Source organism: Giraffa tippelskirchi, chromosome 14 (assembly GCF_054371585.1).
Source record: "Giraffa tippelskirchi isolate mGirTip1 chromosome 14, T2T-mGirTip1v1.2.pri, whole genome shotgun sequence".
In the NCBI taxonomy this organism is placed as follows: Eukaryota; Metazoa; Chordata; class Mammalia; order Artiodactyla; family Giraffidae; genus Giraffa; species Giraffa tippelskirchi.
Genome location: NC_137288.1, coordinates 71,535,047 through 71,550,540, shown reverse-complemented (window position 1 = coordinate 71,550,540; position 15,494 = coordinate 71,535,047). Strand labels below are relative to the sequence as shown.

Genomic DNA, 15,494 nt, shown 5'->3' with positions numbered 1-15,494 from the left:
TTAACTTCTATGCAGAGTACATCATGAGAAATGCTGGGCTGGATGAAGCACAAGCTGGAATCAAGATTGCCAGGAGAAATATCAATAACCTCAGATATGCAAATGACACCACCCTTATGGCAGAAAGTAAACAAGAACTAAAGAGCCTCTTGATGAAAGTGAAAGAGGAGAGTGAAAAAGTTGGCTTAAAACTCAACATTCAGAAAACTAAGATCATGGCATCTGGTCCCATCACTTCATGGCAAATAGATGGGGAAACAATGGAAACAGTGACAGACTATCTTTTTGGGCTCCAAAATCACTGCATTTGGTGACTGCAGCCATGAAATTAAAAGACGCTTGTTCCTTGGAAGAAAAGTTCGACCAACCTAGACAGCATATTAAAAAGCAGAGACATTACTTCGCCAATAAAGGCCCACCTAGTCAAAGCTATGGTTTTTCCAGTAGTCATGTATGGATGTGAGAGTTGGACTATAAAGAAAGTTGAGCGCCAAAGAACTCATGCTTTTGAACTGTGGTGTTAGAGAAGACTCTTGAGAGTCCCTTGGACTGCAAGGAGATCCAACCAGTCCATCCTAAAGGAAATCAGTCCTGAATATTCATTGGAAGGACTGATGCTGAAGCTGACGCTCCAATACTTTGGCCACCTGATGCGAAGAGCTGACTCATTGGAAAAGACCCTGATCTTGGGAAAGATTGAAGGCAGGAGGAGAAGGGGATGACAGAGGATGAGATGGCTGGATGTCATCACTGACTCTATGGACATGAGTTGAGCTGGCTCCGGGAGTTGGTGATGGACAGAGAGGCCTGGTGTGCTGTAGTCCATGGGGTCGCAAAGAGTCAGACATGACTGAGTGACTGAACTGAACTGAACTGATAGATGATATACAATATTATGTAAGTTACAGGTGTACAATATAATGATTCATAATTTTTAAAGGTTATATTCCATTATAGTTATTATAAAATATTGGCTATATTCCCTGTATTATACAATACATCCTTGTAATTTATTTTATATATACTAGTTTGTTCCTCTTAATCTTCTACCCCTATATTGCCTCTCCCCCTTTCCTCCACCCTTGTAGTAACCACTAGTTTGTTTTCTGTATCCAAGTCTGTTTCTTTTTTGTTAATATACACAATCCTGTTGTATTTTTTAGATTTTACATAAATGATATCATACAGTATTTGCTTTGCCCTGACTTATTTCACTTAGTATAATACCCTCTTTTTTACGGTGTAGTAGTATTCCATTATGTGTGTGTATATACACAGACATAGACACATCTTTATCCATTCATCTGTTGATAGACACTTAGTCTGGTTCCATATCTTGGCAACTGTGAATAATTCTGCTGTGAACATTGGGCGCATGTCTCTTTGAATTAGTGTTTTGGCTGGAAGCTTTTAAATATACAGATCTCTAGGCTGACTCAGAAAGACGAGGGCACAGAGTATGAGGCAGAGATCTGAATTTTAAATTCCCAAGATGGTTTATGGGTTAGTACGTGTGAACTGCCCATTTAAAGGATTTTTGTGCCTTTTAAATTAATTACCAGAAAATAACACAATATAAAACACTTTACCCACTGATAAAAATTTTATGCAGAGAAGTTAAGGTTAACACAAAGCCATAAAAAGGAATTAAGGTCTTACCCTTGAGGCTCTTGGACGGTCTTGTTCTCTACTTTTTGTTCACATTCTTTTATCATGGAAGTTAAAATAACCTGATTTAAAAAAAATTGACTTTAGTGAAATACAGGTAGCACACTGAAATTAGTGTTTTTGATTGAGTATTTACTGTTGCCACGAGCTAACATGTAACTAAAAGAGGAAATGTCTGGCAGTTACTTTGTGAAAGGCTTGCTTCTTGTTTGTTCTGTTCTACAGACAGCCTTCGCCTTCGATGCAAAAATCCTGAACAAAATACTAGCAAACTGAATCTACCTTCATATATTAATAAGAGGAATTATGCATCATAACTAAGTGGGATTTTTTACAGGAGTTCAAAGGTTGCTTTAGCATATAAAAACCCATTAATATCAAATATTGTGAGAGAATGAAAAACCATAACTATGTAATCATCTCAACTTACTCAGAAAAATACATTTAACAATATCCAACCACCCCTCATGATAAAAATACTCAACCAACCAGCAATAAACACAAACTCCCTCAGGTTGGTAAAGGGCAACTATAAAATGTACAAATCACAACATGGAAAAAGCTAAAAAGAGGGAAAAAAAGCAATTCCCAATCATCATTTTAACATGTCTTTCACGGCTGATAGAACAAGTAGATCGCAAAAAGTTAATGCAAACGTAAGAGAACCGACTCATAAAATTAACTACCTTTACCTCATGAAGCACAAATCCATGGATCAATAAAGAAATAATGGAAATGAGAATCTAATTTGAACTAAGTGATAACGAAGCTACGATGCAGCAAAAGGGATGTGGGTAGAGGAACACTGAGCCTTAAATTTATGTATCAGAAAAGAAACGTTAACAAGTAAAAAATCCAAGCTTCCTCCTCTAGGAGTTAGAGAAACAGGAAAAAAAAAAAAAATCAAACCTAAAGAAAGCAGAAGGAAATAAAGATGAAAACAGTAGTCAAACTAAAAACCAGAGAAAAATCAACAGTCAAAAGTTCAATATTTGAAAAGGTTAATAAAATTCATAACCCCTAACAAAACTATTTTAAAAAGAAAGCAAAAAACAAATTTTAATATCAGAAGTAAAAAGGTATAGCAATATAGAGCCTACAGTAAGGAAAAGGGAAAAAAATACAGTAAAAGTATTAGAAAATAATCTATTATTTACTATAATAATGGTGACTTTCCTGCATTTGAAACTTATTTAAAAAATCCAGAGACATTTTATTATTAGAATTAATAATAGTTTCTCAGGTTAGCCAGACATAAATTCAACATATAAAAGTTATATACATTTCTATACATCAATAACAAAGGGTTAAAAAACATATAATCCTAAAAAAAGTTAGCATCATAACATTATAAATATAAGGTGACAGTTTTTTTCAAACAAAATTATAAAACTTTATTGAAAGACATTAAAGGAGATCTAAATAAATGTAAGATACAGTATGTTCTGGATGCGTGCGTGCATGCTCAGTTGCTGAGTCGTGTCTGACTATTTTTGACCCTATGGACTGTCCATGGGATTTTCTAGACAAGAATACTGGAGCGGATTGCCATTTCCTCCTCCAGGGGATCGTCCTGACCCAGGGACGGAACCTGTGCCTCTTGTCCCTTCTGCATTGGCAGGTGGTTTTTTTTTTTACCACTGAGCCATCTGGGAAGCCCCATGTTCTAGATAGAAGACTCAAAATTATGAAGTTGATATCTCTCCCAATTAATTTATAGAATCAATTAAACTTCAATCAGAATCTGAACAAGATCATTCTTGGAACCTCGTTTAATGCTAAAATTTACATAAAAAATGATAAGGGTCATGAAGAGTTCTAAAAATACAACAGGATGCTGAACCTGCCCTCTTAGATTTCAGGACTTTTTAACAAGCAACTGTAATAAAGACAGTTCATTACAATGATACAGTTCATATCAATATTATAATAAACAAGAAGGAGATCAGCAGAAAAGAATGTTCTCGAGTAACAGACACAGGCACACAGGCAGCGTCAGACATGACAGAAACGGCTCTGCCAGTCAGTATAGACATACTGAACTGTTCCATAAACAATGATGGGACAGCTGGTCATCTGTATAGAAAGAAACATAATTTAAGCACTACCTCACACAATACATAAAAACTAATTTTAGGTGGATTAAGAATTTTATTGTAAAAATACAATTTTAAACACTTTAAGAAGAAAATATAGATCATGTCTTAGAAAGATTTAATCAATCTATTAAAATTAAAAATCAGTGTTCAAATGGGGCAAAAATATGAAAAAAATTGGGAAAAGATATTCATAAAATACAAAATGGACAGAATACTGGTATTCCGATTATCTAACAAACATCAAAGAAATAATAGGAAAAAATATAATCCAAAGTGAGAAAAATGGGCAAAGAACCTAAAAAGGCTTTGATGTTAGTAAGCACATAAAGAATTCCAAGTTTGAAAACAATCAAGGAAATGCAATGAAAACCATCATGAGATACGACTTTATATCTACTGAATTTAAAGAAATCCCAAAACACCAAGCACTGACAAAGGTACTGAGGAAAAGGTTACATACTCTGGCATGTGCATCCAGCACAGCACTTTGATCACCAGTGATCGCAGAGACAGAAGCCTGGCTGGCCTAGTGGGACGATGTGCACTGCGTGAGAGGTGAGAGTGAGCGTGGACTACTGGGAGGAAAAAGGGGTGTGGTGAAGGGATAAAGGGGAGATCTTGGTTTTTAGGACGAGAAACTCAAACATGGTAATAGGTTAGAGAAAAGCTGATAGAAAAACAGATTGATGACATAGAATAGGAAACAAATGATAAACAAGGACAGAACCTGTGTCTTCTGTCCTGAGGACACAGGAAGATAAACAGAATGAGAAGAGTTATGAGGAAATGGAGACAGAAAATAGAAATTTTGCTTCTAAGAAAGCTGATGGTCTCAGATAATACTGTACAGCATTTTACAGATAAAAAGCATTTCACATACATTCCCTTGCTATATCCTAGACAGTACGTTATGCCTACTTTAGAGAATTGAACAGAGAGATGCAGAAGGAGCTGCTTAACATCTCATCACTAGTTAATAAATCCATCAAATGACACTGAACTCGATGTGAAAAAATTGAACACACATTATCAGGCCTCACACGAAGAGGAGTGAAAGTCTGTACAGGAGTTAATGAACTTCCCAGGTGGTGCTAGCGGTAAAGAAACCGCCTGCCAATGCAGGAGACATGGATCCCTGGGTCGGGAAGATCCCCTGGAGGCGGGCACGGCAACCCACTCCAGTGTTCTTGCCTGGAGAATCCCATGGACAGAGGAGCCTGGCGGACTACAGTCCATGGGGTTGCAAAGAGTCGGGCACGACTGAAGCGACTTAGAACGCACGCGTGCACGCACAGGAGATATTAAAACACACGAACATGGCACTGATAATCATAATGGCTTAATCATGACAGTGGCTTACTTCGTGCTCTGGAGAAAGATGTTCCATGTCGATTCGTAAACACCTGAGACCAGGTAAAAAGTGATTAACCATTAAATCCTCTGAAATGACTTGAGAGAAGGTAGTTAAGGACATTTACAAAAACCAAACTGGTATGTCCAACAGAACAACAGAAGCAGATGTCTTAAATGATGACTATGGTATGCTGATCACTTAGAGCCAACAGAACAACAGAAGCAGATGTCTTAAATGATGACTATGGTACGCTGATCACTTAGAGCCAACAGAACAACAGAAGCAGATGTCTTAAATGATGACTATGGTATGCTGATCACTTAGAGCCCACAGAACAACAGAAGCAGATGTCTTAAATGATGACTATGGTACGCTGATCACTTAGAGCCCACAGGCTTCCCTCAAGCAGCATCCTTATCTGTTGAGTTAGTTACTTGTCAAGAGTCAACTGTGTTTATTGTCACATATCTCTTCATGTCAGAACCATTCATTATTGTAACAGCACATAGTTTAATAACATGATATGTAAACATATGAAATAATAAGAGTGAAAATGAAATCATGAAATTTAATTGGATGTTTAAATGAGGATAAAAAGAAAATTAATGTTTCCATGACAATTAAGTTGAAAGTCCAGTTGCTTAAAACATTGCTGTTTAAAATACATGCATATTAAAATAAAGAAAAATACAAAAATATAGAAAAATTCAGTATCCATTATCAGAAATGTTTCTGGATTCTCTTTAAACAAACTTAAGCTGAAATTCATAGACGATTATATTACGAATGTGATTATTCTAAGAAGGCTGATGTTTAAAACTCTAATCAGCAGACTTACAAAAGAAATGCCTTAACTCTACATCAAAGGATTGGTAAAATAAATTACATTTATATGTTTTAAGTTAAAAGAAGTTACCTTAGGTATATATCATTTTCTTGATTTCTTACTTCAACCATTCTGTTAAACTGACCCATACTGGTCCTGATTGAATTAGGCGAGAGAGGTTTTGCTGTAATAAGTTTAGTACTACCTATATTTCTTCGTCATATGAGTTTTAGTTGATTATACGACATTGAAAGGAGTCAGGAAAGTAGATGCATTTCTCAAGAAAACAATTCACTCTGTTCATTCACATTACTTAACAACACTTTCTCACCCATCATAGTTGTGAGCCATTTAAAAAGTTTTTATTTAATATTATACCATATTAATATTAAAGTGAAAAGTGCCAGTAAATGACTTCCCCTATAAAGATGAGCTGATATTTCTGAAATACATTATAATAAACCTTATTAAGTAAAAAAAATCCATATAACTACTGCCTTGAAAATGCAGTTATTTTCAAGAGAGAGAGGAATAAAGCCTCCTCTCTCCCTACTCACTGTTTGGCCCTCTTCCCCATGAAATCCCACCGTCTTTCGTAGGAGTTGGAAATTTAGATCATTTAGTCCTATCTGATGTTAGAAACCACCTCTCCTTCATCTGTGAATGATGATCATAAGGCCTCTGACCGCTAACAATGACAGGACATTCAGTTTCATAGAAGAGGTCATTGTACTTTCAGATAATTCAGAAAGTTCTTCTTAGACCACAGGCCTCTCTGCTTGTCAGTGTTTGCTCTGCACCTTAGTTACACAAATGGGCCTAAGTTTTTTTCTACATAACAATCTTTAAAATAATTTTCGAATTATCTTTTCATCCCTAAACCATTTCAAGTCAAATATTTCTAAACTACTTCAAATTTTATATTAAACATCATTTCTTGATGTAACACCTTGCCAAACCTATTAAACTATGATGTTTTGTTCTATCAGCTCAGGATGCAATGGAACAGCAGGACAGACACACACAATGGGATTTTCTTAGGTGGCCATACCCACCCTGTTGACACCAGTACAAGTTCTGGCTCATGTAGAATTACTTGTACAGGGTCTATTGTTAAGATGATTCTTCCCCTTACCGTGCTGGTATAAAGACTTTTTACTGTATTTTCTCTATAGTAATATTCCATACATACCTAAATATACAATAACACTCCTTCTATACAGACATCTATGCTTTTCAGAAACCACTGCCTTCTCCACTTGGAAAATTAGGTTTATAGAGCTAAACTTTTTGATCTTTTTTTGACTTTCTCATTTTCTTTGAGGCATATTCCTTTTGAAACTCTAAGAAAATATAAGGTTACACGTAACTTTTCACGGAACTTCATAAACATTTACTTTCCCAAAGTTTAGGGAACAGGTATAAACATATCCATGTTTTCTTTCTTTGACACGCCACACTCTGACATGCCATTATTACTTTCTTGTAAGGGTCCTGTCACTTCTCCATTACCAAAGAGTCCTTCCTTGTGAATTCACAATTATCACTTCCTCTTTTTGCTTCCTCTATCTTCTCTAAATTGAAAATGCCAACAAGATAAACTAGGAATGATAGTAAGTTCTGCTTTTAGTGGAATTAAACTTATAGAAAATATATGGTTAGTTGAGGCAAAATTATCAAAATATGGTATCCCTGCCCATTTTATAATCTATATTATAAAAAAGTAGCTTATATCAGCCACGTGACTAGGCAATTTGCAGCAGAGTCCCAAAATGAAATGCTCTCAACCATGCACCGAGCTTCCAGTTTTAACATTTTGAAAAGGACAAGCACACAGTTCTACATTTCTACTTTCCCTACCATCATTTTCGTCTGTCCTGACTGTAGTTCTCTGATTACGTCGTGTGGCACATACTTTCACAGTGCTATTCAAGTGTTTAGTGTTCACTCCTTTTCCAATCTCTTATTTCCCCTTTCTAGGGCTATTCTGCTTTTAATGGGAAAGCCTAAAGCTGGGGTTTGTTCTGCCCATCATTATCTTTTCTTCCTTCTTAGTTTTATTTTATTTTTATTTCTTAGCTTTATTTTACTAGGTCTAGGATAGTAAAGAGAACATTTAACAGGCTAGCTAAAGTTTCCTGTTGTAGTCACAATGTTGCTTTTAACTATTAAAAAAACAGAAGTCACTAATGTCTTCAAGTTTTAGTTTAATCATTTATAGAAAGTAGTGAATGACATGGGTTAGATGACCTCTGAGCTTTCCTCCAGTTCTGCTATCAATGCAAATGATTAACCTGGGTGGCCCTGTATTTTTTTTGCAATGAGTGATATGTCTCCAAGAGATAGTCATAGGATCATAAAGGCGGTTAAACATTCATTAAAAGTGAATGCCAGGACACAGACAAGGCTTCCTTTTGATTAACAGAGAAGCCTCAGCTGTAGCTCTTTGTGGCTTAAGCCATACAGCTGATTAACATAGATAAAATTTCAGTCAATGTTTTCAAAACTATAGAACATATAAAAACAGAAGACTCAAAGTTATCTTTTAAAATTAGGGGATGGCTAGAATGAAGAGTGGGGCAAGTCAACTCACATTTTTAAACTTCTACTCTACCTCTTAGTTAAGCTGAAGAAAAAATTCTACTTCTCAAACTTTAACAACTGAGGTTCACTGCAAACTGATCCTTAAATACAGATACACATAATAGAGCAAGGATACAACAGCAGGAAAGAGCACTGTAGGCTTCAAAGAGATGGGTAGCAACATCCAGTCTTTTAGAATCCACAATTTGTAAGTTGTTCACCAAGGCTAACTTATGCAGATGCGGTATAACAACTGAAAAGAGAAAAAGAAATTATTAATTTTAACCTAAAATGTGCTTTACCCATTAAAAAAATAATATTTTATTTTATAAAATTTTATTTTAATTTTGGATGATTTCAAAAGATCACCCACATCCTATACTTGTTTTGTCTTACTACGGAAGAAAGCATGTTTTTTCAGAATAAAGAGCGATCCAGAATTTGGGAGAAATAGATTACAGCATGCCATTATAACCTAATTGTGAGGATGTACACAGGTCATTTGGCTTCACTGCTATTCAGTTTCCCAATCTGAAAAATGAAAACCAAATAAATAAATGTAAACAACTTACCTCTTGGGTTATTATTATAAAGTTTATACAAATCAGGTATTACTGTTGCTATTAAAAGATACACACAGTATACTTATTCTTTCAATATCAAATTATTTCACTACTTCATGAAAATATTACTGGCTTTAGTTTCTCAAGTTCATAGCAAAGACCAATGTCAAATAGCACAGGTGGCTGAGTTTTCAAGTCACTCAATGGGCTCAATATCTGATATCTCAATGAACAGCGTAAAATTTCAAAAATACAGACAACACACTATTAAAATAAAAGCGATGGCGCAAGAAACAATAACCACTTAAGTAACGTTGAGCACCCCTACTGCCTAAGATCATGGTCTCTAAATACCATTTCCCACTAAAACCAGGGTTCCTTGGAGAAATGGCTCCAGGGTAAGTGATTATCAAGTTGTTGATCACAGGGTCCCTTTCTAGTCCCTGCTTGGTTGGAGGACTCAGAACATGGTTCATAAGCACATATTCTGACCAACTGCAGTGACTTCTTTCATGTTTACATTGAATTTGCATATGTTAAAGCCACAATCTCCTTATCGAAAAATCTTCTCAATAGATCAGCACTATAATTACAATCTTTAAGCTTACCTTAGTAAATGTAAAAAAAAAAAAAAACCCCACAAAAACTTAGGACAACAATGGCCATTTTTAGGGGACTTTTTGACTTGTCAAAATTAGTACTAACATACTTAAGAGGTGTTCTAAAAACATAAGACAAAAACTTCAAATACTCATTGAATTCCTAATGAATTCACTGAAACTTTGATTCATTAACTGGCATGCTGAGGCCTCAACAAAATGGTGGCTCTGAAACAGTCTCTCAAAGATTCTTTATTTCATTTCTGCCCAAACTTACCTTCCTTGCACTTGTTTATCTATAAAAGCGTGGCCTCTTTATTCATTCTGCTCACTCTCTGTTATTTCTTATTCAAGCAATCCTTTCCTCAACGTTTTTCTCAGAAACTCAACAACCACACTACACAATAACCCCTTAAAACTGCTTAACTAGAAAACAAACCGATACAAGTTTCTTTAAATTCTAGTCTACTGACAGTTAAAGGCGATCATTTAGGATCTTCCTAAATCTCAGAAGACAGACATTTATTACAGAATTCAACATTTTATTATATAAGTACTGTCCTGGGTTACCACATCTGTACCAGTTAATTAACTCAACTGTTACCCCCTCAGATGGAGATAAATGGTTAAAAGATTTAATAACCTAAATGTGAGTATTTCTACAAATGACCTTCCGTGGGCAAGGAAAATAAGAAACACACAACACAAGGCCACTTCTGGAGCCTTTCACTTAAAGATTCAAAACTGTAAACAAAGTAAAGATAAATCAATAGGAAACTTTTTAAAAATAGATTTTAGTAAAGTTCCAAAATGTATTCTGGGGTAGATCCAATAGCAAAAATGAAGGGAATCATGTCCTCTCTTTTTATACAAGGGCTGAGATCTGAAATAAGGAACTTAAAAAAAAAACACCAAAAAAACTGATTTGAAATCTAAAACTGCCATATTAGAGAATCTCTGAAATATGACTGAACATTTTCAGAGAGGCTTATAAAGTTAAAAAAGTGGAAAACAAACAAAATTGTATCATAGTCTGAAAAATATTCCCTGGTGGCTCAGACAGTAAAGAGTCTGCTCGCAATGCAAGACACCTGAGTTCAATCCCTGAGTCTGGAAGATCCTCTGGAGAAGGAAATGGCAACCCACTCCAGTATTCTTGCCTGGAAAATTCCACGGACAGAGCAGATGGCAGGCTACAGCCCACAGGGTTGCAAAGAGTTGGACAAGACTGAGCGACTTCACTCACTCACTGAAAAAACCAAATGGCCCCTGAGATAAAAATCAAAACCAAAAGGCCCTGTGATAACTAAGAGCTGGGAAAGAAAAAGAGCCATTGGATGAACTGAAGTCTTCTATTCTCTAAGAAATAGAGGGGGAAAAGTTCAAAAATATTACTCCAAGAAACAGCAGTTACTACCCTGCAATTCTCTGATCTTTCTCTAATTCCTAACAGTAATTGTCTATAAATACAGATAGATAACAATACAGCATCTTTGTCAGTATGGGTTCTACTTTGTCTACCATTCATCTCATTAATATAGGACATTAAGTTCCTTGGGGTAAAGTTTTAAAGCAAAAGAGAAACCAACTGACTGAGTAGTAAACACAGAAGAAAAAAAAATTTTTTTGTCTTAAAAAAAAAAAAAAGGTCTAGTGCCAGAATGTGAAGGAAGACTGTATAAAACTCACTTGTCAATAAATATACAGTTAACTTGTAGAAGGCTTCAGGGATAATGGTTTACTACACCTATTCAGGCATTGGAAACGTCTCTTCTCAATCCTTTCTCTAGCCAAACCTTGTTATTTTGGGCTCATTATGAAAAGAAAATTTCTTTTTTCTATGCAATGTGTCAACCTTTCTCTTGAATGTACATAAAAAGGTTCGATTGTGTTCTCAACAACGAGGCACCCACCAAAGGTCCACTGACTGTTTAGCCTGTTTCTTGATTCAACAGCCAAGACCTGCTTCAGGGCAATTACAGCCTCAATAAAGTTAGTCAAAGCTCCTGCAGAGTCATCTGTAAATCTGATGTTACTACGATGAGAAACTAACCCTACTGCTCACTAAAATACTAAACCTTTTTCTGTTAACTAATTGTGAAATATGTGAAATATTATTTCCTCCCATGTTACCAACACTATTACCCATCGAGAAATAATCTTGTGTTGTGTTTTTGCAGCTCCAAGATCACAAGCCTGTGATCCTTTCAAGAGCATGTCAAATGACTAAAAATAAAAGGACTAAGATGTAGCAGTGATAATTGTCATGCTTTTGGCGTAATAATTGCTGGATGCTTTGATCACTCAGAAATCACTGTCATAAAGGTTGAGGCTCACTGTAGCAGTGACACTATAGAACCTGGAGATGATGCTTTAGCAGACCATCACGCACGTCATTTAGCAGATTGACAAGCTGCGACTTACACAAAACTGTCAAATGGCATGCTAAGTGGCAGAAACGTGCATCTTTCATAACACGTCTAGAAACACATATAAATTTCCTTAGAAATAAGAACTAAACAATAATCTCTAAATATAAGGACCACAGTTATTTTGAAATTAACTTATTAAGAACTGTTCTAAAAATAACTTGAAATTATTTATGAGTTACTTTTCATATGTCTACAGGACACAGTATACGAAACCACTAAGTAATAGCAATAGTGATCAATCCCCAATAAGAAACCTGTGTCACTTGTGGCTTTCACTGTATGAAAAATAAAGTACGGCAAAGGCTTTAACCCATGACATATCCTCAGAGAGACGTATGGTTTTGCTCTTACATGTCAATTCAGGAAAAAGAGTAAAAAAAACAACTTACACTCATCTCGGAACCTTGGTTCTGCATTAGGCCCAACTCTACCAAATGTTTTTATGATCTCTGTATGCAGAGAATATTGGTCTTGATATTGAGGGTCTTCCAGGAAAGAAGCCAACTGCATTTTCACTCTTTCCAGCAACTGAAAATTGAATATTATACAGTCAGACTGAGAGAAAGATACACACCACACATGGTTTGCACCACTGGATTCAAATGACTTATATCAACACGAGTTGAAGTTTGAAATTAAATAAGTACTTCTTTGGTCTTTCAGCCCAGAAAAGATCCTACACTTTTATGTTTGCCAACTCATTTTTTTTTTTTAAACACAAATATTCCCTGACAAACTGAAGAAAAGATCCCACAGTATTTAGGGGAAAAGATAAATGTATGATGATTTTGTGTCTAAGTTAGAATTCTTAAAACAGATCACAGTGTAAGTTACCCACTTATTCACCTTCTGAAAGCAATGAGTCATTAGTGACTTATATATTACTCATATTTCCCTAAAAGAAGTTTTTATTTTGGGATTTAAGAACATGTTGAAATTCTGCCAAGACTGCAAGCTTTGCAGAATGATGTATTTTTTTATTTTGCTCCACCAGTGAAATATATATATATGTAAGGGAAAAAACAGAAAATACTTTTCCCACAACTAACAAAGTTGTTTAGTTTTTTGTTATAAAAAAATCTCTATGACAAAAATTTTACAAAACAGTCTATATATATATAATTTTGTATGTGTGTGTGAAACGTCTATGAGATGGAAAATCTTGTTTTCCATTTAAATGGCTAATATGTCCACAAATAATTTATTTTCTAATGTACAGAGTTTTTCATTGTGCAGACATGTCCAATCTAATCATAGAGAATAACATTCTGATACTAATTTTGATAAGTGTCTAATAGTTAATTTTGCACACAGAACTGAACAAACTTTAGATCACACAAGTTTCTGAATCAAAATACTTTGAGGGAGGAAGACTTTGGTAATCTCCTGAAGCAGGCATGACAGAAGGTTGTCACAGTGATGTGGACTGCAAACAGATGACAGCAGTCTATTAACATGACTTGCAGCTTGATGTGAACGACAGTTACAAGAACACAGGTACCCCAGCCTCCACTCCCGAAACTGAGGAAACCTGTTCTCTTCAAATCTGCACGTACTAACAATTGGGAATTTATGCAGACTATCCAGAAGTCTACTGAATAAGAGAAGCCTTTTTGACACTAGATCTGCTGTGAAGGATTATTCAATACTGCAATATCCAGACAAGCTTAGAATAGAACATCTGAGAGCTGGCTTATATTTAAGTCTCTAATTGAGAAGAAAGACTAGAGATTGCCTTAGCATATGAAAAGATACTTTTGGTAGGCTATCATATTTTCAAATACTGAGATCCCCTCTGGCCCATAATTAACTAAGAAATAAAATGAATGTATATGCTCCCTGCACCCAACCACAGGGTACATGTATGGTCACGTGCTTTCATCGCCTCAGCAGTACATACAGATTAAATAAATTCCACTCATTTCCTACCTCTCTTTGAATAACTGTTTCCATAATCGTGCCAAAGGCTGGAATTGTAGCAATCCTGACAGAGCTGTTAGAATTAAAGAAGAAAAAAACTGACATTTTCTTTGAGATGAAAAACTGGTTATTATTAAAGTATATATCAAGGTAAGTACAAGGTAAATATACTGTATTAGTCGCTAGCAATGACAAATTAAATTAAAAAAAGGCAGACCAAGAAGCATGCTCAAAAAGACAGACAGGATAACTTAAGGTCACAGCCTGTGGAACTCACAATTCAGGATCACTGGACAAGGCAACAAGGGCCGGAGCAACCCGCTTGTCAACTAACGCTTCACTCATGCCTCCAAGAGCCAGCTGAAAACCAGTCAACATGCAATAAAAAATGGTTTGGTAAACTGGAATGAGAACTGGGTTAGCTGTGACTGAGGATGGGCAGGCAGACTCATTGGCCTTTCTTGGTTTAGTCACCCACACGAGACATTAAAACGTTAAGCCTCTGGTTCATGCCACTATACTTACTGGTGACAACATGTTAGTGAGATTAGCAGAGCATCCCTTCTTGGCTTGGAAGAAATAGTCCATCAGCACGTTTTAAGTTTTTGAGATGTTTATTGAGGACCAATACTACTAATAACCCTTTCAATATATGGCCTTGTCATTAGGTTTTCTGTGAAGGTTGACTTAAAAAAACAAAACAAAAACCCATACATGAATAGTAGTATAATAGTTTAAAATCAAGTAAGCATAATCCCATATTATTATTTTGAAGAATTAAACCTACTCTTCAATGAATTTAAAAGCTGATGGTTATTTCTTGACAGGCACGTTTGGAAAGGGATGCAGAAGGTAGAAGGCAAGGGCGACACTTACATTTCAGGGTCGCTGGAGAGAGTTATGAGAGCAGGAACGACCCTCTGAGCTACCAGAGTCTCATTCACCCCCTTCACCAACAGCTGGTTGGTCAGCGCAGGGGGTATTCACAGGTGATGCATGGAAAGAACAAACAACAACGCCACGGGAAGAAGAAAGGAACAACCAAGGGAAAGAGAAGACACAAAAGCAAAACCAAAATTAGAAGCTAAGCCAGTATTACTACTGGAGTGCTTAAAAAAGGCAGAGAACGCTTAGGAGGAAAATTAAGCTTCCACAGCCTAGCAGTCCCCGAAAACAGCTTGTTACCAATTCAATGGCAATTTGTACTTCTGGTCACATAGTCTACACAATTTCCATATTCAATTACAAGGCAATTTAAAATAAAGCTTTATTCTTTATTATTATCATTTTTTTTAAAGAAGCCAAAAAGACAACATACTGGGTTCTACGGTTAAATTCTTTAAATAAATCTGGTATAATTTTGTTTTGACCAACAAGGTACAAACTGGACAGTTTTTTAAACCAAACTCAAATGGCTAGCAGCCACCACTAAATTGCTTTTGACTGTCCT

The 15,494-nt window shown here is 35.8% G+C and overlaps 1 protein-coding gene across 12 annotated transcripts in view; it reads right to left on the bottom strand.

Annotated features, from left to right (window-relative positions):
* RELCH (RAB11 binding and LisH domain, coiled-coil and HEAT repeat containing) overlaps positions 1–15,494 on the bottom strand; it is a 108,806-nt gene that overhangs the window by 9,856 nt on the left and 83,456 nt on the right. For 7 of the 12 annotated variants that reach the window (XM_081562252.1, XM_081562251.1, XM_081562253.1 and 4 more), the window contains 6 exons: positions 14,921–15,003; positions 14,054–14,117; positions 12,514–12,652; positions 8,667–8,783; positions 5,128–5,216; positions 1,660–1,730 (listed from right to left, as the gene is read on the bottom strand). In XM_081562252.1, the coding sequence (XP_081418378.1) occupies positions 1,660–1,730; positions 5,128–5,216; positions 8,667–8,783; positions 12,514–12,652; positions 14,054–14,117; positions 14,921–15,003 (563 nt within the window). Of the gene's footprint in view, positions 1–1,659; positions 1,731–5,127; positions 5,540–8,002; positions 8,784–12,513; positions 12,653–14,053; positions 14,118–14,321; positions 14,405–14,920; positions 15,004–15,494 lie in introns of those variants that run through there. The other 5 variants (XR_014074731.1, XR_014074730.1, XR_014074729.1 and 2 more) reach the window with 4 other exon arrangements.